The sequence below is a fragment of the Herpailurus yagouaroundi genome, unplaced genomic scaffold, assembly GCF_014898765.1.
Source record: "Herpailurus yagouaroundi ecotype Mexico unplaced genomic scaffold, PumYag 188, whole genome shotgun sequence".
Lineage (NCBI taxonomy): Eukaryota > Metazoa > Chordata > Mammalia > Carnivora > Felidae > Herpailurus > Herpailurus yagouaroundi.
In genome coordinates, this window is record NW_024412419.1 from 19,381,902 (window position 1) to 19,402,173 (window position 20,272).

At 41.4% G+C, this 20,272-nt stretch overlaps 1 protein-coding gene across 2 annotated transcripts; it reads right to left on the reverse strand.

Moving 5' to 3' along the window:
* Positions 1-289: 289 nt before the first annotated feature.
* WDCP (WD repeat and coiled coil containing) lies at positions 290-18,996 on the reverse strand. Of its 2 annotated transcripts, XM_040496166.1 has the most exons (4): positions 18,923-18,996; positions 6,851-8,699; positions 3,606-3,723; positions 290-2,303 (listed from the first exon to the last, which is right to left on the reverse strand). In XM_040496166.1, exons 2-4 carry the CDS (start codon positions 8,678-8,680, stop codon positions 2,176-2,178), a joined length of 2,076 nt encoding a protein of 691 aa, XP_040352100.1. In that variant the 5' UTR covers positions 8,681-8,699; positions 18,923-18,996; the 3' UTR covers positions 290-2,175. The 2 variants fall into 2 exon arrangements, 1 of the variants encoding a protein (XP_040352100.1); XR_005797189.1 differs by lacking the exon at positions 290-2,303 and having other exon boundaries at positions 3,616-3,723; positions 6,718-8,699.
* Between the last annotated feature and the right edge of the window lie 1,276 nt (positions 18,997-20,272).

The window sequence follows — 20,272 nt, forward strand, 5'->3', positions numbered from 1 at the left end:
TTGAACAATAGTTAAAAGGTGACAACTCTTCTCTCCCTGTTTCTAAAGCCAGCAAGTACTGGATTATCTTCTATTGTTCCAATGACTATAATAATAGCAGAGGCCAAGGAGATGTCTTTTGTAGGAGAGTTGTCATAGAATCAGATTTGTGATAAAGAAATAAATAACTTATATGCCAGACTGTCCGCCAGAAGAAATACAGAGACAACATCCACAAACAAAAAATCAAGAACTTTTCTTTATACCGGCAATAATCACAAAGAAAATACCATCAAAACATTCACAACAGTCGCATCAACCATTAGTGATTTTATTGACTCATTTACAGGACTCTGACCAGGGAAATGGTGAACATAACATATACTTTGAGGCACCCACATTGATCTTACTACAGGGTCCCCAGGCCCCCTCTGCAGGCTTCATAATAGTGTACTTTCATCCCATGCAGACACTTCCTCTGCAAATGCAGCCAGGCCTCAGACTGGCTGCTCTCAGCCACTGCTCTCAGGCTACTGATTACAGACCAGCAGCCTCCGCTTCCATTATCCCAGCAGCTGCCTAATGCATCTGAACCACAAAATGGGCCCTCGCTTCTTTCTTATCCCAGCTCCATCTTCATAAAGGGTAACAGACAGACAGAAGTCCCCAAGGGCACAAAATCTTTCTTTCCAGACAATTTTAAAGGAAAGTGGGGAGAAAGATGCATATGTGCTAATGGAACCTCTATGGCTGAAACAATTTATCTGCAGATGTGCCCTGACTAGCCACACAGCCATCAATCTGTTGTGCTGCCGTCACTGAAATTTATGATTCTGCGTGAGAGGTGATGTGTCTATCTGAAGTTGCAGTCAGGGCTCTTTCCACTTTACTAAGGTGGCACTTGAGCCCGTAATTATAATAAGCTCGTACTTCTACCCACCTTAGATTCAGTGAAATTTCCAATTTTCTGAACTACTTTCTCTCACAGACTCCGTGCTGGTCTCTAAGACCTGAATGGAGGGAAAAGAAAAACATCAAAATTAAAGTGACAATGTAACTAAGGGAGTGTACTGGGAGAAAAACAGGACATTTTTATGATCCCCAAACTGGGGGATGGGGGGTGAAGCATTTCAGGGAGAAAATCAGGAGGAGTGACAGCACAGAATCATGCCTCTGACCTCTGTGCTAGGCATTGCACTATTGACACACGCACACGCTCAGGTGGGGTCCAGAGGGATCACAGCATTTGAAATTTCATTTGAAATCTGCTAGGACTAGTTTTTAGGAGCATCTAGACCATAGTTAGCCAGAATTTTTTAAGGAAGCAAGAGAGTTAGGTTTAAATCCTGGCAGGTTCAGCCAACATCAGAACGACTTCCTGTTCTAGGTAGCGCTGGGCACAGAAGTCAGTTGATTTTTGGTCTTCTTTTGAGCTCTGCTGATTCCTGCTGGTTTGGGGTAAACAGGACATGCTGGAGCATATGTTCTCTGGTACCTCTTGCTCTCATCAGCCAAGGAAATGATCTATAACAATGCCGAAGTACCTTTTAAGTGCTTCTAAGACAGCTTTAACGGTTTTGGGCAAGGGACAGAAAGCCTCAGAGAAACCATAAAACACAATCCATATGGCACCATAATATTGTTTTGTTCTGGGAATTCTGCTCTTAGACAAAACCACACGGTCATGAATACGTAAACAACCACTTTTTGAGCCATCTAACAAAGACTGAGCTCTGCTACAGAGCAGTGAGCCTCAGCCTGGGGGAAATGGGGGGCAAGTGGCCAAGCCAACCATGGCACGTGCTTCACTTCTGAGCAACAATGCAAATCCCGGCTGAGAAGAGTCCATGGTGGAAGACAGATCTTGTCTGTAATGGCCTCATCTGAAAAGCTATGCAGCAAATAAATCTGCAAACAAGTATCAGGCCAGGGCACCAGGGTGGCCCTGTTGGTTGAGAGCCCGACTCTTGACTTCGGCTCAGGTCATGATCTCACGGTTTGCGGGTTTGGGACCTGTGTCGGGCTGTGCGCTGACAGCAGCAGAGCCTGCCTGGGATTCTCTCTCTCTCTCTCTCTCTCTCAAAAAAAAAAAAAAAAAAAAGGTATCAGGCCATACTGCCTAAATGGGTGGGACAGCTGGTGGCATCTACACTTTGGACACTAAGCTCTCTATAGACTTCGAGAGAAGGACCAGGGTTAAGACTCTGAGGCAGAGTCTCTGAAGACATTTGAGCTGCCATCTCTTATGGTTATTTCCTGAGTGGTTGTGAAAGTTAACGGGATGAAGCCTTCGCTATCAGCACAGAGAAGGATCCAGTGTGAGTCTGCAAAGTGAAATAAACACATATGTAATTTAGAATATCTCATTCTTTAAAGAAAAATAAGACAAATACTTTTTTGAGAGTAAGAATCCAGTAGTTGGTAATACTGAACCTGATTATCACACGGATGGGAATGGGAAGCTGGAAGGACTGAGTCCTACTTAGGGTGAGGTCATTGATGACTTAGGCATAGCTAGGGGACATCCACTTTTACCCAGGCTAGGCATTTATCACTTAGTGCTATGCATATGAGTGTGTATGTAGTGCACACATTGTTAGGGGTTGTGTGTGGAGTGTCCCTATCTAGACGCTCGTAAGCAATTTCTCCAGAAACTATGTGAAGGTGGGAACAGTTACTCTCTGGAGGAAGCTTTATTCTTTAGGTTCATACCAACCTCTAGACAGCTTAGGAGGCTGAGCCGACTGCAGATAGACTAGAATGGTCCAGATAATCCTGAATGGTTTGTTCTGGGGTAACCTAGGGCCAGTAGCATAACACAAGCCTGTGACCTTCTCTGATTCTTTCAGATGTACTGTGCCTCACTTCTGAAAAATTCACTTCTGAAAATCTATACTTTCCAAAAACAACATGTAAAATATGCAGAGAGGTCTTTATTAGTGCTATTGATGATGCCGAAAATTGGAAACCACTTAAATGCCAAAGAAAATATGGCAAAGTACAATATGGTACACCCAGAATGGAGTATTAACCCCACCCAGGACAAATGACAATTATGATGCCATATCACAGATGCAGGTGTCAAAACAGGAAAAAGCTGATGCTGACATATTAAGGAGGAGAAAAAAATGAAACAAATTCCATGTTCAATGTGGTGGTGGCTTCCATTAAAAGAATGAGGCATAAAAAAACCATCCTGTGCACCTGATGGTACGGGTATGACTCAGTCCTCTGGCATTTGGGAATGGCCTTCACATCCACATGTTTGCTGCCTATCGAAATGACACCTCCTGTAAGAAATGCTGCTATGACCTTTATGTTTAGTGTAACAGGTATATATGAGGTTTTTATGTCATTTCTTTGCAGCTATTATACCTTGCTTTGTAACTCTTTTCTAGTTTTTTCCTGTGTACATTTAGGTCTTCCAGCTAGAATATATATGTAAGTTCCTTAAGGGCAGAACCCATATTTTCTATAGCCTTGGGTATATAGTAGACAATTAACAATACCTAATTATCTAGTGAACCACTGAATGGTTCGATATCAATGAAAATTACAAAGTTACAAAACAAAAAATGGTAGAGGGAGGGGGTGTGGGGTAGAGTCAATTTCTGAATTTTACCTACCATGGAGCATTTCAATAAGAGAGAGGCCAAAAGTCTGCTGAACTGTACTGAGCCTTAGTTTGCCATTGCAGAGAAGCACAGCTCTTTTTTCAACAACAGGACCTACATAATGAGATTTCTTCAGATATAAAAATAAAAGTTGTTAAACTGATTGCAGAAGCAACAAAGGTAACATTTCTTAAAACTAGAATGTGTAAGTAGTTTTTTTTTTAAATCCTATTTACTATTACTCTAACTAAACCAGTTGTAAATAAGGAGATTTTGGATACATTATTTAACATAACAAAAAGATTCGATCCCAAAATATTTATGGCTTAAATACCATGACATCCCTACTTAAAGTATTTTAGGAAATTGTTAAAAAAAAAAAAAAATGAAGCAATAGGGGTGCTTGGGTGGCTCAGCTGGTTGGGTGGCTGACTTTGGCTCAGGTCACGATCTCACGGTTCGTGAGTTCGAGCCCTGCGTCAGGCTCTGTGCTGACAGCTCAGAGCCTGGAGTCTGCTGTCTCTCTCTCAAAAATAAATAAAGATTTAAAAGAAAAATTAAAAAAAAATGAAGCCATTATGGCAAAATATTAACAAGAGTTAAATCCAGATGATAGGTATAAAAGATTTCGTTTAGTCTTTCTTTATGTTTACAATTTTTCATAATAAAAAATTTTAATTATTTTAAACTATTCTTTGGTTCTTTTAAAAACCTACATCCTGGGGTGCCTGGATGGCTCAGTCAGTTAACTGTCTGACTCTTGGTCTCGGCTCCAGTCATGATCTCATGGTCATAAGATCAAGCCCGCTCGGCACTGACAGCACAGAGACTGCTTAGAATTCTCTCCTTACCCCCTCCCCCTCAAAATAAACATTAAAAATAAAGAAACAAAAAATAAACCTATACTTTTGAGTTGGTCCAAGAGTAGTAGTTTTAAGAAAAAACTAATTAAGGGGCGCCTTGGTGGCTCAGTCAGTTGAGCATCAGACTTCGGCTCAGGTCATGATCTCACAGTTCATGAGTTCAAACCCCATGTCGGGCTCTGTGCTGACAGCTCAGAGCCTGGAGCCTGCTTCAAATTCTGTGTCTCCCTCTCTCTCTGTACCTCTCCTGCCACTCATGCTCTCTCTCTCTCTCTCAAAAATAAATAAACATTAAAAAAATTTTTTTAAAAACTAATTAAAAGGCCTCTCTTAACTATTAGATAATACCTTACATATTAATTATCAATGATTTCAATACCAACTTTCTGCAAATATCTTTTAAAATGAAGATATAAAAGTCCACAATCAAATCAGTGTGATATTGGTAAGGTTCTAGATAAAGAGATCAGCATTATAGTAGTTACAATATGGAGAATTCAGAATTAGATCCCAGTACATATAAGTTTATATATGACAAATGTGTTAGATCAAGTTCAGTGGGATTAAAGATGGATTCTTTTTTAAATTAAGCTCTATGCCAACGTGGGGCTTGAACTCAGGACCCTGAGATCAAGAGTTGCATACTCCACCTACTGAGTCAGCCAGGCCCCTGAAAGATGTATTTTTTTTTTTAATGTTTATTTATTTTTCTTTGACAGAGAGAGTGTAAGAGAGAGCACGCACAAGTGAGGGAGGGACAGAGAGAAAGGGAGAGAATCTCAAGCAGGCTCTGTGCTGTCAGTGCAGAGCCTTACATGGGGCTTGAATTCATGAACCACAAGGTCATGACCTGAGCTGAAAGCAAGAGTTGGCTGCTCAATTGACCGAGCAATTCAGGCGCCCCATCGAAAGATAGATTTTTAATAAAGCTCCTAGCACAATTGGTTATCTCTCAGAAAATAAAAGTGGACCACACACCAAAATGTAATGAAAGATTAAAAATTTAAATGTAAAAATGGGGCGCCTGGGTGGCTCAGTCGGTTAAGCGTCCGACTTCAGCTCAGGTCATGATCTCGCACTCCGTGAGTTCAAGCCCTGCGTCGGGCTCTGGGTTGATGGCTCAGAGCCTGGAGCCTGCTTCCGATTCTGTGTCTCCCTCTCTCTCTGCCCCTCCCCCGTTCATGCTCTGTCTCTCTCTATCTCAAAAATAAATAAACGTTAAAAAAAAAAATTTTTTTTTAAATTTAAATGTAAAAACTAATATAATAAAACAATGCAACCAAATCTAGACTATTGCATGTATGTTAATTTCTATAATAGGCAAAAAACTCTTATAAACTGATAACTCAATAGGAAAAAAAAATGAACAATAGGCAGTTCATATTCAGTGGGCCAAAAACCATGAAAGACATACTCAAGTTCACTAACAGTAAAGGAAATACAAATGAATGAAAGTAAAAAGCACTTCACACTTATCAGATTGGTAAGGATGTGAGGAACAGGAAGTCTCATAGGTTGAGAGTGGGCATATGATGATGCATTTAGTAAAAAATCTCTGAAAGGCAATCTGGCAACTGTATTAAAAGTAGAAATGTATATGTACTTTTCAAATTTGCGCTTCTACTTCTGGGAACCAACCCAACAGAAATAAAAGTAGGAATACAAATAGATACATAAAACAGTACGATGAGAGCCCTGCTTGGAGTGACTGAAGAAGTGAAGAAGTAAAGGCAACGTGAATGTCTATCAACAATGGACCACCTCAATAAGCAGCGTCCTCTCAGCATGAAGAGCGCAACTTACGACTCCATTTTTGTAAAACAATGACAAACCATCAGCCCCGCATATAGGCCTATAGATACAAAGAAGTGTGTACGATTATATGAGTTATGAACTAAAATATGGAGAGAACCACAGTAAGCTGCCATAAAGTGAATTATGGCAGGGGGCAGGGCCAAGTTCAATGGAGAAAGAAAGTGTTCGTGATAAAAACAGGTAAGCTATAATCCCATTCGTGTAATGTTTGCATACGCATTACATTTTTTAAAAATGGACCTAACTTTCTCTGTGCAACGCATAAGGAAAAGTCTCCCATAAGATGGCACAATAAGGAAAACTCTTTTTTTTCCTAAATAGAAATTGCCAGAATGAGTACCATCATTCATATTTTACACCATGCATGTGATACGATCACACTATACACTGGTATGGGTGCCCGTCTGGCTGGCAGCCAACCAACCCAGAAAGGTATTACAACTTGCCTGTGACATAACATGCCCAGTTCAGTGAAGTTCGGCTAGAGCACCATCTTCCTCATCAGTGGATTTTTCTTGCAGTACCCACTGGCTGCAGGAGCTTTTCTGTATAGTGGTAGCTCCTCAAAGGAGAAGTTACCTGGTAAGTGATGTGCACGTAAGGCAGATCCCGAGACAGTGGATACACAGGAGAGGACTTCTTCCCATTATGCAGAGCGTCTGTGAGTTCAGAAAGACATCGCTGCACTTCAGTCAGGGTCCTAGACAAAATTTCCATTTCCTTAGACAGTCGATAAGTTTCCTTTTCCTTCTGTGAGTTCTTGCTTTGAGGCAAATTAGGAGGTTCCGGAGTGCTGGTGTGGTCTGGTGTGCTGCTGGACCTGGGTGGTGTTACTGAGCGGTTAACGGGCTCAGCATCTAGAGTTCTGAGAGCTATGGAGCCATCACAGATACTGCTTGGAGGGCTCCTGATTTCTTCAATAAGGGTTCTTCCAGGCCTTTCGCATTGACTACGGCTGTCAGATGTGAAGAGCCCTCTGTTTTGGTGACACAAATCTGGGGAAAGACTTTCAAGTAGCTTTTTTCTGTCTATTTTACTTAATGGAGTACTGAAAGTAGAGTATCCACTCTGGTTTTCACTCGATGTTACTGGCAATTCTTTTTCCAATGTTACTTCTCTAACAATCAAACGAATGATATACTGATCAGTCTTTGAAGAGGGAAGAAATGCTGAATCAGTGGATTTTTGTCTTCCAACCAAAATTAATAATAACTTCTCTGTCAAGAAACACATACCTTTTGGTCTTTCACTTTTCTCAAGTTGAATCTGCTGGATGTTTGGTATAAACGATCGGATGACAGAATAGATAAAAATTATATTGGAAGTATTAGAAGCCACTGCTACCACCTGAGCTTTAAGATCAAATGTTATTAGATCAGGAACCAGAATGCCTGGAATGGTGACTTTTCTGGTCTGTGTAACCTCCTTCTCAAAGGTCACAAGGACCAGATGTGAAGAATCCATGCCAGTTCCTGTCAAGTAGTCTTTTTTTCTTAGACAAATAAGAGAACTACCGTCAGACTTTGACGTATTGAAATGCAAATGAGTTAGATCCAGAGGATCTGAAAAGGAAGAAAGGGGAGAAACTGATGTTTCAACACTTGTTTTAGAAGCAACTGCCCCCTTACCCCCGGTGGGTACTTCATCAATAACCGGGAAAGTACACAGACAAGGGTCTTCACCGCTAGGTGGAACATCAAAGATTTCAGATGCATTTAAGCCACAGATCTTATCTAGTGGGAGCTCAGTGGCTACAGCGACCTGTGAGTCCACGGTGGCTCTGATGGAGCGCACAGAGCTGTCCACATCAAACACTGGGTGGAAGGAGCACCTGCGAAGAGTCTTCTGAGCACTGTCCCAAATGTAGGAATGCAGGCTGCTGCCAACTGCCACCACCAGCCTCTGGCCATCCTGGGTCCAAGACGCACAGTGAATGAGGCCCTGGGTGTCAATGTCCGCCTTCACCCGGGAACTGTCGCAGTGAACACTGTGGAAAACGGAGACACGCTGTGCAGTCAACACAGCCAGGACAGCACTTTCTGGATGCCACACACAGCCCTGGGGAAGGACAGGGAGTGATTCTCTAATCTCACAGGTCTGAGACATCAGCCGTTTGTTCGTCCCCGTACTGCTGGGACATAGCTGCCACACAATGACACGCTTCTTGTGCTGCACAGCGAGCAGAGCAGGCATGTCAGCTGTGCCAGGTGGGGCCCAAGACACTCCATACACATGTTCAAACTGTCCAATGACCTCTGAGTCCCCAAACCTGGCCTCTCCACTGTGAAGCTGTAAATCAGTCAGGACTACCTGGTTCCCATTAGTCCAGACAAGGCCATGAACAGGGTGTACTGCCTGATACAATGCATTCAGCCCAGTCCTGAGAAGTCTTCCTTTTCCCAACTCCATCCTCTTTGATAAAGGGTATCTGAAATCGTTAAGAAGGAAAGTTTTACCATGAGACTATAATCAGACAAATCCAAAATGTAGGACATTTTATAAGACAATTGGCTTAGGCCTTTCACAGGTCAATATTTCAAGGGGATAAAAGGTCAAAGGCATGCGACAGATTAAAAGACATGACTGAGCCATAACAAGCAGATGTAACATATAAACTTTGATCAGCTCTTGAATTGAGGAAATAAAACTTTCTTTTTAATGTTTGTTTATTTTTGAGAGAGAGAGAGAGAGACCGAGACAGAGTGCAAGTGGGGGGGGGGGGCAGAGAAAGAGGGAGACACAGAATCCAAAGCAGGCTCCAGGCTCTGAGCTGTCAGCACAGAGCCAGATGTGGGGCTCAAACCCAGGAACCTCGAGATCATGACCCAAATAGAAGTCAGATGCTTAACCAACTGAGCCACCCAGGTGCCCCAGAAATAAAATTTTCTATTAAAAAAAATATTTTTAGAATTGGAGAAATTTGAATATGCAATAGATATTAGGAGATACTGTGGAGTTATTTTCTTTTAAAAAAAAACGTTTATTATTTATTTTGAGAGAGTGTGTGCAAGCGGGGGAGGACCAGAGAGAGAGGAGAGAGAGAATCCCAAGCAGGCTCTGCTCTGTCAGCACAGAGCCCCACGTGGAGCTCTAACCCATGAACCATGAGATCATGACCTGAGATGAAATCAAGAGTCAGATGCTTAACCAAATGAGCCACCCAGGAGCCTTAGAGTTCTTAATCTTAAGTGTGAACACGGTATTATGGTCATGTAGGAGAATGTCCTTGCTGTTAAAATATGATGTTGGAGTATTTGGGGTAAAGTGTCATGATGCCTACAATTTGCTTTCAAATGGCTTAGCTAAATCCAGAAACACCAGGGGCACCTGGGTGGCTCAGTCGGTTGAGTGTCCGACTTCGCCTCAGGTCATGATCTCACAGTTCATGGGTTCGAGCCCCTCATCAGGCTCTGTGCTGACCCCTTACTCGGAACCTGGGGCCTGCTTCAGATTCTGTGTCTCCTTCTCTCTCTGCCCCTCCCCCACTCACGTTTTGTCTCACTCTGTTTCTCAGAAATAAATAAATGTAAAAAAAAAAATTTTTTTTTAATCAGAAACACCAAACCCTACACATTTTATATAGAAACACAGAAAGATAAAACAGATGTAGCAAAATGTTAATAAATCCTGAATCTAGATTGAGGCTATATTGATATTCCTGGTACTTTCAACTTTTAAGTTAAAAATTTCTCGAGCGCCTGGGTGGCGCAGTCGGTTAAGCGTCCGACTTCAGCCAGGTCACGATCTCGCGGTTCGTGAGTTCGAGCCCCGCGTCAGGCTCTGGGCTGATGGCTCGGAGCCTGGAGCCTGTTTCCGATTCTGTGTCTCCCTCTCTCTCTGCCCCTCCCCCGTTCATGCTCTGTCTCTCTCTGTCCCAAAAATAAATTAAAAATGTTGAAAAAAAAATTTTTTAAAAAAATTTCTCAAATTAAAATATTGAGAAAAACCTCTTTCACCATCTAATTTCTATTCTTCTTTCACTGCCAAGTCAAGCATTAACTGATATTCACATCTCTGACTTTATTAGCACTTATTTCCTCAACTCCCTTCAAAGTGGCTTTTACCTCCTCAGCGAAATGACACTCAAAGAGTCACTGTTGCTATTTCTACTTCACCATGTTCAAATAGCACTTAATAATTTTCAGACCATTTTCACATTCCCTATCACATTTGCTCCTTGCAACAATCTTTTGCAAGAATACAAAGTAGGTTAGGGAAATATTATCTTCAATTTTTTTCATTCTTAAGGTTTTTTTTTTTTTTTAAGGAATTTAAATTACTAAAGAAGTACATGTTCACTGCAATGAAATTGAGACAAACCAGAAGTTTCTATAATAAAATGAAATGTTTCCTCCTACCCCATGCCAACACCTCCCCTCCCCAAACTCAAGTCCTTGATAAAAGCACTGTTAACAATTTGGTGTGTAGCCTCTGAAGCCATTAAACAAACTTATCCAAAAAAAAAAAAAAAAAGAATTTTATATGTGCTAAGTTTTTTTTTTTCTTTTAAACAAAAAAAGGGGGTTTAAGTCAAAGTTCCTGGGTACTAACAACGGAATCCACTCTGGCTAACTTAAGTAAAAAAAAATCTCAAGAACCAGGATCAGAAAAACAAGCAGAAACCAAGTGAGGCTAGCTGGACGGAATAAACCATGGCTACCACTCTCTCAATACATTAGTGGCTGAGAATCTAGCTTCACTGCCCCTTCACTTGATAACAATTGCTTAAGATTCCGAATAGGGGTCCAGGGGGAAACTTCCCACTGGCTTGGCCTAGCTTCCAAGTCCTGCTCTAGCTGCCAGGATGGGGAGAAAGACGGGTCCCCACAAAGGCTTCTGTCATAAGGGACGGGGGTTCTGCTTTCCCACCAACACTCACACAAAGGGCAGCTGCCCCCAAATTAGGAAGGGGTTTTAAAAAAAGGACCAACAATAACCACAGGGATCTCATATGTTACATACTATTCACTAATTTATTTTAAATCACAGGTACTTTTTCAAGTCAGTAACAAACAGATCTTCCTCAATCTTTTAAGTAGCCCCATTAGTAGCTGCAAGGTATGCCGTAATGCCCTCAAAGATTCCACTACAGGTGGGAATTCAACTTGTGTCCCAACTTTTTTCTAGATGTGGATAGGGTCCACAAGTTTAGTTAGTACTCAGTCCCTATCACTGTTCTCACATTTCCTTCCTTCCAGTGTCACCTACTCTCGTGTTTTCAATTGTTACCTGTGTTTATTACTGTCAGATCTGCTGTGCTACAATGCTATTCAATTATATGTTAGGCTTCACATTATGGCTGATATTAGCCCTGCCCACATTCATTTCAAACTGGACCTGCATGAAAGGAAAAAAAAAAAAAAAAGGCCTTTTTTGCTCTCCACAGCAGCTCCTCAATTTCTGTTAATGGATATCGCCATTCTCACATTCACTCAGGCTAAAAACTCAGGACTCCATTTGACTACTCTCCTGACTTCTCAGTTGGTGACCAAGTCTTATTAATTCTTAGAACTGTTCCTGAATCCAGTCCTTCTTATCATTCCCACCAGCACTATCCTGAATCAGATCGCTGTTACTGCAAACCTAGTTGACTGTAATAATTGCCTCCTACTTGGTTTCCCTACCTCTTTCTTTCTCTAGTCCATCTTGTGCAAAACCAGTCTTAAAATATCCTTTTAAGTATATCATTTATCAGCTTAAAAATTGGCAGATGTTGGGGCGCCTGGGTGGCGCAGTCGGTTAAGCGTCCGACTTCAGCCAGGTCACGATCTCGCGGTCCGTGAGTTCGAGCCCCGCGTCAGGCTCTGGGCTGATGGCTCGGAGCCTGGAGCCTGTTTCCGATGCTGTGTCTCCCTCTCTCTCTGCCCCTCCCCCATTCATGCTCTGTTTCTCTCTGTCCCAAAAATAAATAAAAAACGTTGAAAAAAAAAATTTAAAAAAAAAAATTGGCAGATGTTAAAAACAAAATTCGGGACACCTGGGTGGCTCAGTCAGTGTCTGACTCTTGATTTTTCAGCTCAGATCATGATCTCACACGGAATCGAGGGTTGTGGAATCGAGCCCTGTGTCAGGCTCTGTGCTGAGCAAGGAGCCTGCTTGGGATTCTCTCCCTTCCCCCCACCAAATAAACATTAAAAAAAAAAAAAAAATGGCAGATGCTACCTACTGCCCACAGCTGCACTGTTCAATACAGTAGCTACTAACCAAATGTGCTTTGCAAATTTAATTAAAATAAAAAATCAGTTCCTCAGTCACACTAGTCTTTTTCAAGTGGTCAACAGTCACATGTGGCTAGTGGCTATCACATTGGGCAGAGGAGAATAGAACATCTCCATCACTGAAGAAAGTTCTGCTGGGCAGCACTGTCCTATAGGATAAAGTCTGAATTCCTCAGTTGGGCATTCGAACCCCTACCCATTGTGGACCTCCTATCCCTCCAGTCTTATTTCTAGTTGGTCATCTTCATAGTTACAATACTCGGCCCATTCAAAACACTCAATCAATGACAGGGGAACTGATGGCCCAGCTTAATTACTATCTCTTCAAGGGGTCTTCTTTAATCATCCTGCTAAATCTGATACTTTCCTCCTCTTAACTCCTATAGCCTTACAGCCTACAGCTCTCATGTGACATCTTCAGTTTATTATCTGCAATTACCAGTTACTCTTTCATGTACTACCTCACATTTCACAACTAACGCACAAGGTCTTTGAGAGTAAAAATGAGACTTAAGTTAAAAACTTAACTTCTTTGCCTGTCAAGTATTTTCAGATGGAATGCTCTGTATCCATCACATCATAAAAGGAGTTTCTAATTGGGTCACAGTATTGCCAGGGGTTGTGTTGTGATCACATTTTTGTTGCTTTAGGCTCTTATGATACTGTAAGTAAACCTCTTTGGACTATATTTGGACATGCTTTCTAAGTCTGTTAAATAATCCCTCCTCTTTTTTTTTTTTTTCAATTGAGAGAGAGTGCGAGTCAGAGAGAGGGGCAGAAGGGGAGAGAGAGAGAGAGAGAGAGAGAGAGAGAGAGAGAGAGAGAGAATCTTAAACAGGCTCCACACTCAACTAGGAGCCCAACAAAGGTTCTATCTGACCACCCTGGGATCATGACCTGAGCCGAAATCAAGAGTCAGACTGACTCATGCTCCCTCTCAAATTGAAAAGAAAAAAAAAAAAAAAGGGTGATTATGTCACCCAGGTGCCCCAATAATCCAGCCTCTTAAAACAACCAAAACAATGGGGGAATATATATTAAGAGATATTTCCCTCCCCTACTGGTCCATATAGTCCTAATGCAGCCATATAATAGCATTTCTCATTTCCTATATGGTAAAAAAAAAAAAAAGGTTAAGCAACCATACATATTAGCCATAGTTTACATATACATATTAGCACAAGTTTCCAGGTCTTAACTCGTACTTGTCATTTAAATCATGACGACAAATAATCAAACAATGTTAATAAATCATATATTTATATAATTTTTATATTTTATAAAATTAACACAGGATTTTACAACAATCAAACATTTTCTTCCTAGGATAGTTCCAGGGAAAAAAACATCTTTATTTGAGTGATTATTATAATGTAGAGTCTGTATCAGTGCCACAGTATGAAAATCTTTCCTTGCATCATCTTATATACAGAACCTGGTTTACTGTGGCTTTAGTAGCAAGCTTCAAGTTCAAGTGCATCAAAAGCTGGCTTTGCCTTTGTATTCAGCCAAGATCTATTTGGCTTGGATTTTAGCCTTTGGAAAACTGAACAGCCTAATGCCTTAATGTCATTTTCTAGCATCCCTGAATGTGTGTGTCCACGCATATTTAAGATACATAAGGTCAGATAAGAATAAGGCAGTAATGAGAATAAATTGGATATTCTAATTTATCTAAATGATAAGTATTTACTTTCAAATATAGACAAATATGGTAAGCATTCTTTATTTAAAGGGCAAAAATTGTACCTTCAGTTACATTCTATTTCAAAATTCTATCAGTGAGTTGATATATATTTGTATGTGTAATAATGGTTGCAAGAATAAAATGTTGCAACAATAAATGACTGTGAAAGATTAATTTTAGGACAAAAAACAAGAATTTTCACCTAGTTGACTTATTGAGAAACACAGTAGCATAATAAATAATATTAACAATATTATATTGATAATAACAAATAAATATTACAAATATTATTATTTATAAATAAATACTAACAAAGAGTACACTAGCTAAATAATGAAAAAACATTATATTCTTTTTGACCAACAGAAGTTTGTGAAATTTAAATAAAAATATAGGGGCGCCTGGGTGGCTCAGTGGGTTGGGCAGCCGACTTCGGCTCAGGTCACGATCTCGCGGTCCGTGAGTTCGAGCCCCGCGTCGGGCTCTGGGTTGATGGCTCAGAGCCTGGAGCCTGCTTCCAATTCTGTGTCTCCCTCTCTCTCTGCCCCTCCCCCGTTCATGCTCTGTCTCTCTCTGTCTCAAAAATAAATAAAACATATTTAAAAAAAAAATTTAACATAGTTAAATTTTAACATAGTTAAAAAAATTTTAAATAAAAATATAAAGCACAGGGATAGAAATGAATTGTAATTATCTTGGTAAAATTGTTCATTAAACTAGCATTCATTAAACAAAAAAATCTTTAAGAACTGTGTTTAACTCTTAAAGTTTTTTAAAGATTTTATTGTTATTTTGTTTTTCATTGCTTTTTTTTTTTTTTTTTTTTTTTTTTTTTAGTGTTTATTTACTTTTGAGATAGAGAGAAAGAGAGCATCAGCAAGGGAGGGGTAGAGAGAGAGAGGGAAATACAGAATCTGAAGCAGGCTCCAGGCTCTGAGCCGTCAGCACAGAGCCTGACGCAAGGCTCAAACTCACGAACCGTGAGAACATGACCTGAGCCGAAGTCAGACACTTAACTGACTGAGCCACCCAGGCGCCCCATCATTGGTTTGTTTATTTTGAGGGAGGGAGAGAGAAATCCCAAGCAGGTTCTGCACTGTCAGCAAGCAGAGCCCAACACGAGGCTCGATCTCACAAACAGTGGAAGCCAAGAGTCAGATGCTTAACTGACAGCCACCCAGGCACCCCAAAGATTTTGTTTTAAGTAATCTCTATACCCAACCTGGGGCTTGAACTCATAACCCCAGGATCAAGAGTAGCACATTCCACTGACTGAGCCAGCCAGGCATCTCCTCACCACTCTCTTCTTAACCCCCCAAATTGACCCTATTACCACCTTTTTAAAACAGCTTTCACCAAGCCACCAGTGCCATCTATGTCATTGAACCCAGTGGACATTTTTCAACCCTGTTTTACTGAGTAGTATGTGTCAAAGACAGAACTTGAGAAGTTGTCTTTGGACTCTACATCCACAGAAACATATTCTCTACCAAACTGCCTGGTGATTTGCTTTTAACTCATCTGCAAGTTATTTCTCATGCCTCTTTGCTGGCCTTATCCTTGTTTGTAGAGTCTTTTACTAAGAAGGAATTGTCTACTATGCTTCTACACATGATGTCAGATTAAGTGGGTCTGCAGTGGCTTGCTAAATGGAAAATAAGTCCCTTGTCACTATTAATGAAGAAAACTGCCATCTCTAGCCCACTGGTCTTATGTAAGATAATATATGTTTTCCTCTAATATCTACTCATGCACTTTTAAAAGACTTTTATTGATAAATAATGCATGATACATTTTCCTAGGCAGAGAAAATTCCTAATGGGCCAATTATATCAAAGGCAATTTATATATGTTTTAGGCTACCCAATTCAGTCTAATGTCATTGAGGGTGTATATGGCCAGGGGTAGCACAGAATAAGGATTTGTAAATAAGAGAAAAACAAACATGATAATGTTACTAAGATTTTTAGAAGAATTAATTTTAATATTTTCACCCTTGGTAACAAGAAGAAATTTGGCACATTTTTCTCAAAAACCTAACAAAAATTACAAAAATCTGTTGCAATCCTTTGTAATCCATTGCTAGTTTAGGTCCTGACCACCTCTCCCTCTTTAGTAGGCTAGAACAAGAAGTCTTCTGGATACCAGCCTCTTCCTTCCCACAGAGCCTGGATGCTTTATATGATTGGGCAGAATCATCTTTTTTAAAAAATCACAGCTATGGTCAGGGGCACCTGGGTGGCTCAGTCGGTTAACCGTCTTGACTCCTGATCTCAGCTCAGGTCATGTCATGGTTCGCAAGATTGAGCTCCACACTGGGCTCTGCACTCGCAGCACAGAGCCTGCTTGGGATTCTCTCTCTCTCTCCCTCTCTCAAAATAAATATATAAAACATTAAAAAAAAATCACAGCTATGTGCATTTTGTTCTTCTGCTCAAATACTTTGTCTCTACAGTCTACATATATAAAAAAGTTCTTTCAAATGTCTTAGCAAGGTATTTCAGTCTTTAAATTATCTGAGATTGATATACCTTTCCAACCTTCTATCCCTGATCATAAAGGGCATGCTGAGGAATTTGGAGGAACCAGCACACATTCACATGACAAAGCACAGGATGGACCTGACAAGGAACAAGGCTGTTTGTTTTTTTTTTTAATTTTTTAATGTTTATTTATTTTTGAGAGAGAGAGAGAGACACATACACACAGAGCATGAGCAGGGGAGGGGCAGAGAGAGAGGAGACACAGAATCCGAAGCAGGCTCCAGGCTCTGAGCTGTCAGCACAGAGCCTGACGCGGGGCTTGAACCCACGAGCTGTGAGATCATGATTTGAGCCAAAGTCGGACACCCAACCGACTGAGCCACCCAGGCGCCCCAGGCTGATAAGTTTAATGAGGAGTCATGAGATAGTTTGAATTTCTCACAATGAGAAAGTAAGCCAAGTTTGTAGCTACTTCCGAAGAGAAAGAGTACCTGATTCAAGAGATCTTTCTTTCTTTGTTTTTTTCTTTTTCTTTTTTTAGAGAGAGCAAGAGTGGGAGAAAGTGGGAGAGGGGCAGAGGGAAAGACAGAATCACAAGCAGGCTCAACGCTGGCCATGGAGCCCAATGCAGGGCTCGATCCCACTATCCTGGGATCACGACCTGAGGCGAAATCAAGAGTCTGATCCTCAACCTACTGAGCCACGAAGGCACCCCTCCAGAGATATTTCTAATGCAGATTGAATAAATAATGACATCAGGTAGGATATGAGTGGTGAGGAAGAAAGGGGAATTGAGGATAACATGTAGACTTTTGCTTAGGAAACTGTTGAACCATTAATCAGAGATATAGAAGGCAGAGTGTGCTTCAAACATTGGAAGGGTGAGAAATTTTGTATTAGATCTGCCTCATCTAAGATGTCTATAGGTAGCAATGTGCCTTAGGCAGTCAGAGGTTAAGGATTTGGGAGTCACTGTCATACTGTAGATAGTTAAAGCCAAAGCAGTGGACAGTCCGGCTGTGAAAGATCAGAGAGCCAAGAGGACAAAGGTCGAAATAGCCTTTAGGTGTCCCCCAATTATTTTGTATCCTTTAAAATATTTAAATTCTGCCTGAAGCTAACTGTATACTTGTTAGTCTCTCAACCCTCAGACTATAAGATTTCAGGGAGTTTTAGGGAATGAAAAGCCACTGTTTTATTAGTTCAGGGGAGAGATGGTCAGAATCAGGACCTGCTGCTCAGCCTATGACCATTTAATTCTTGTTTTTAATCTCTAAAGACAACTCATGGTGAGAATCAAGGGGCTTAGGCAAACTGGACCATTTCCAGTAGGTTTAAACAGAACTACATAACCTCCAACTTGTTTTTCTGTTTGTTGTGTTTCGACTATAAAATAATTTCAAGTTCTTCACACTTTTTAAAAAAATTAACACACAGGAAAGGTAAAAAGCTAAATTCACGAAAAACCACTCATCCAAAGGGAAAAAATTATGACTACATCCCTCTGGCTTTTTTTTCTTTCTATGTAGTTTTGGTTAAAAATTTTTCAACCATACTGTACAGTTTCATATCACGATTTTTTCACTTATTATATATTAGCATTTTCCCATGTTACTTAAAATTTATAAATTATTTATTTATTTATTTAAATGTTTGTTTATTTTTGCGAGAGAGACAGAGTGAGAGCAGGGAAAGGGCAGGGAGACAAGGAGACACAGAATCTGAAGCAGGCTCCAGGCTCTGAGGTGTCAGCACAGTGCCTGCCCCACGTGGGGCTCGAACTTGTGAACTGTGAGATCATGACCTCAGCCGAAGTGGGACAGCTTAACTGACTGGGCCACCCAAAGCGCCCCTACAAATTATTTTAAAAAGCCACTTAATATGCATTTAGTGAAGTCGCATTTTTCCTCACTGTTGAGACACCTGGTTGTGCCAACTTTATCTTATCATAAATAACTCTGTGATAAAGGTCTTTATGCATAAAGCATGTTCTTCATTTCCGATGGCTTCTTTAGGATATATTCCCACAAGTATCACTAATGAGTCACATGGAATATATTCAAACGTTTAAAGCCACCCCTCGCTCATCCTCAGCCGCTAGCCCTTCGCACGCGAGTTCCCTACTCCCATTCTCCCCATCCTCTCTGCACTCCTGGGTCTCCTCCCCACTCCCCAACAAGTACTGGCCCCTCCATCTCCCTCTCCGCCCACCCACAGCCTCCCCAAACCAGCTAGGCTTAGGCAGGAACGGACACAACAATACCTTTGGCCTGACTGCCCACAGAAAATAAGACTCCCGGGTCCTGCGGATCTGGAGCCCTGAGCGAATACCGGAAGTATCGGCTCCCAGGCCACTGATAGGTGAGCGGTAACTTGGCAAGCCCTACAATGCCCTCTGTCTATTGGTTAGGGTCCTTCCCTCTGACCAATAAGCTCTGGAACTACCGCACGGATCTCTGGGAATTGTAGTTTCCGTGTAACTCCATCTACAGTAAACCAGCAACAATTTCTCCCTCAAGAAGGGTAGAGCCTTCCCTCACTTCTCGATTCTCTTAGTCTGAGAAGGGGTACAGGATCCCTAGAGTACGGTTTCTTAACTTTGGAGAGGAGATGGGGGTCAGGGGAATGGGAAGGTGTTGAGGACTTCTTTTAAAATGTGATAAAATCTCCCCAGAAAAATGTTCTTATCTGTACACAAAACATTGTGCATTCACTGAAGCCTGTCCATAGACCTGTCCGAGTTACAAACTCCTGTTCTACACTTACTGGCCATAGCCCAGGGACCTAGTGTGACACCAGACTTTAGACCAGCTACACACCTGGAGACTCTGGGCCATGCCGTGGAGTAGCCGATGGGGAATTTCAGATCCTGACCCTCATAGTACAGTTGACCGTCGTCTTTCTTGAACAAAACATCCAGTTTTGGTACTTCAGCGATGCTGATAACCTAAAATCTCTTACCTAAACACCTGGGAGAATGGGGGTGGGGCGGATGGAAGAAGAACACTTCCAGGGCCCACTCTGGCTGCCTTTACTCAGGTTTTTCTCCCCGTGCTTATATTCCAGTGCCATTTATCAGAATCATACTTTCACACTGATTTTTGGAACAATGAGTGAGAGAAAAATTAAAGTTCCATTCATTCTTCAAGCAAATGTTACCTCCTCCAAAGATATCTTTCCAGATTCCTGGGACTCTTTTGGGTGGAGGTGAAGGGTCTGGCGTGGAAGAGGAGCTTAAGTTGTAACTTATTCATTCATTCCACAGCAGGAATCAACCGTGCTGTAACCACCCGTCACAAATTTCGTTCTTTGACGACATGGATTCTACCTCAATTTAACTGTCATCAGCAGGACGCAGTTCTTTGCCTCGAAAGGTGGGAACCTACCTGTGAGTGGGGCAGAACGAGGCGGGAAGCTTGAATGAGGGTTGAGGGTGATTGGGGTAAGGTAATGATTGGTTTCCTCCCACCCTCCCCTCCCCCGCACCTCGCATCCCCAGATTGCTCCTGCAATCCCGGCAAGCCAAGCCAGAGTAGTACGTACTTCTCAGGTGCTTCCATAACGTCCTGAACTCCAAGGCAGTGGGCGTATCTACTTAAAGTGTTGGTTTAGT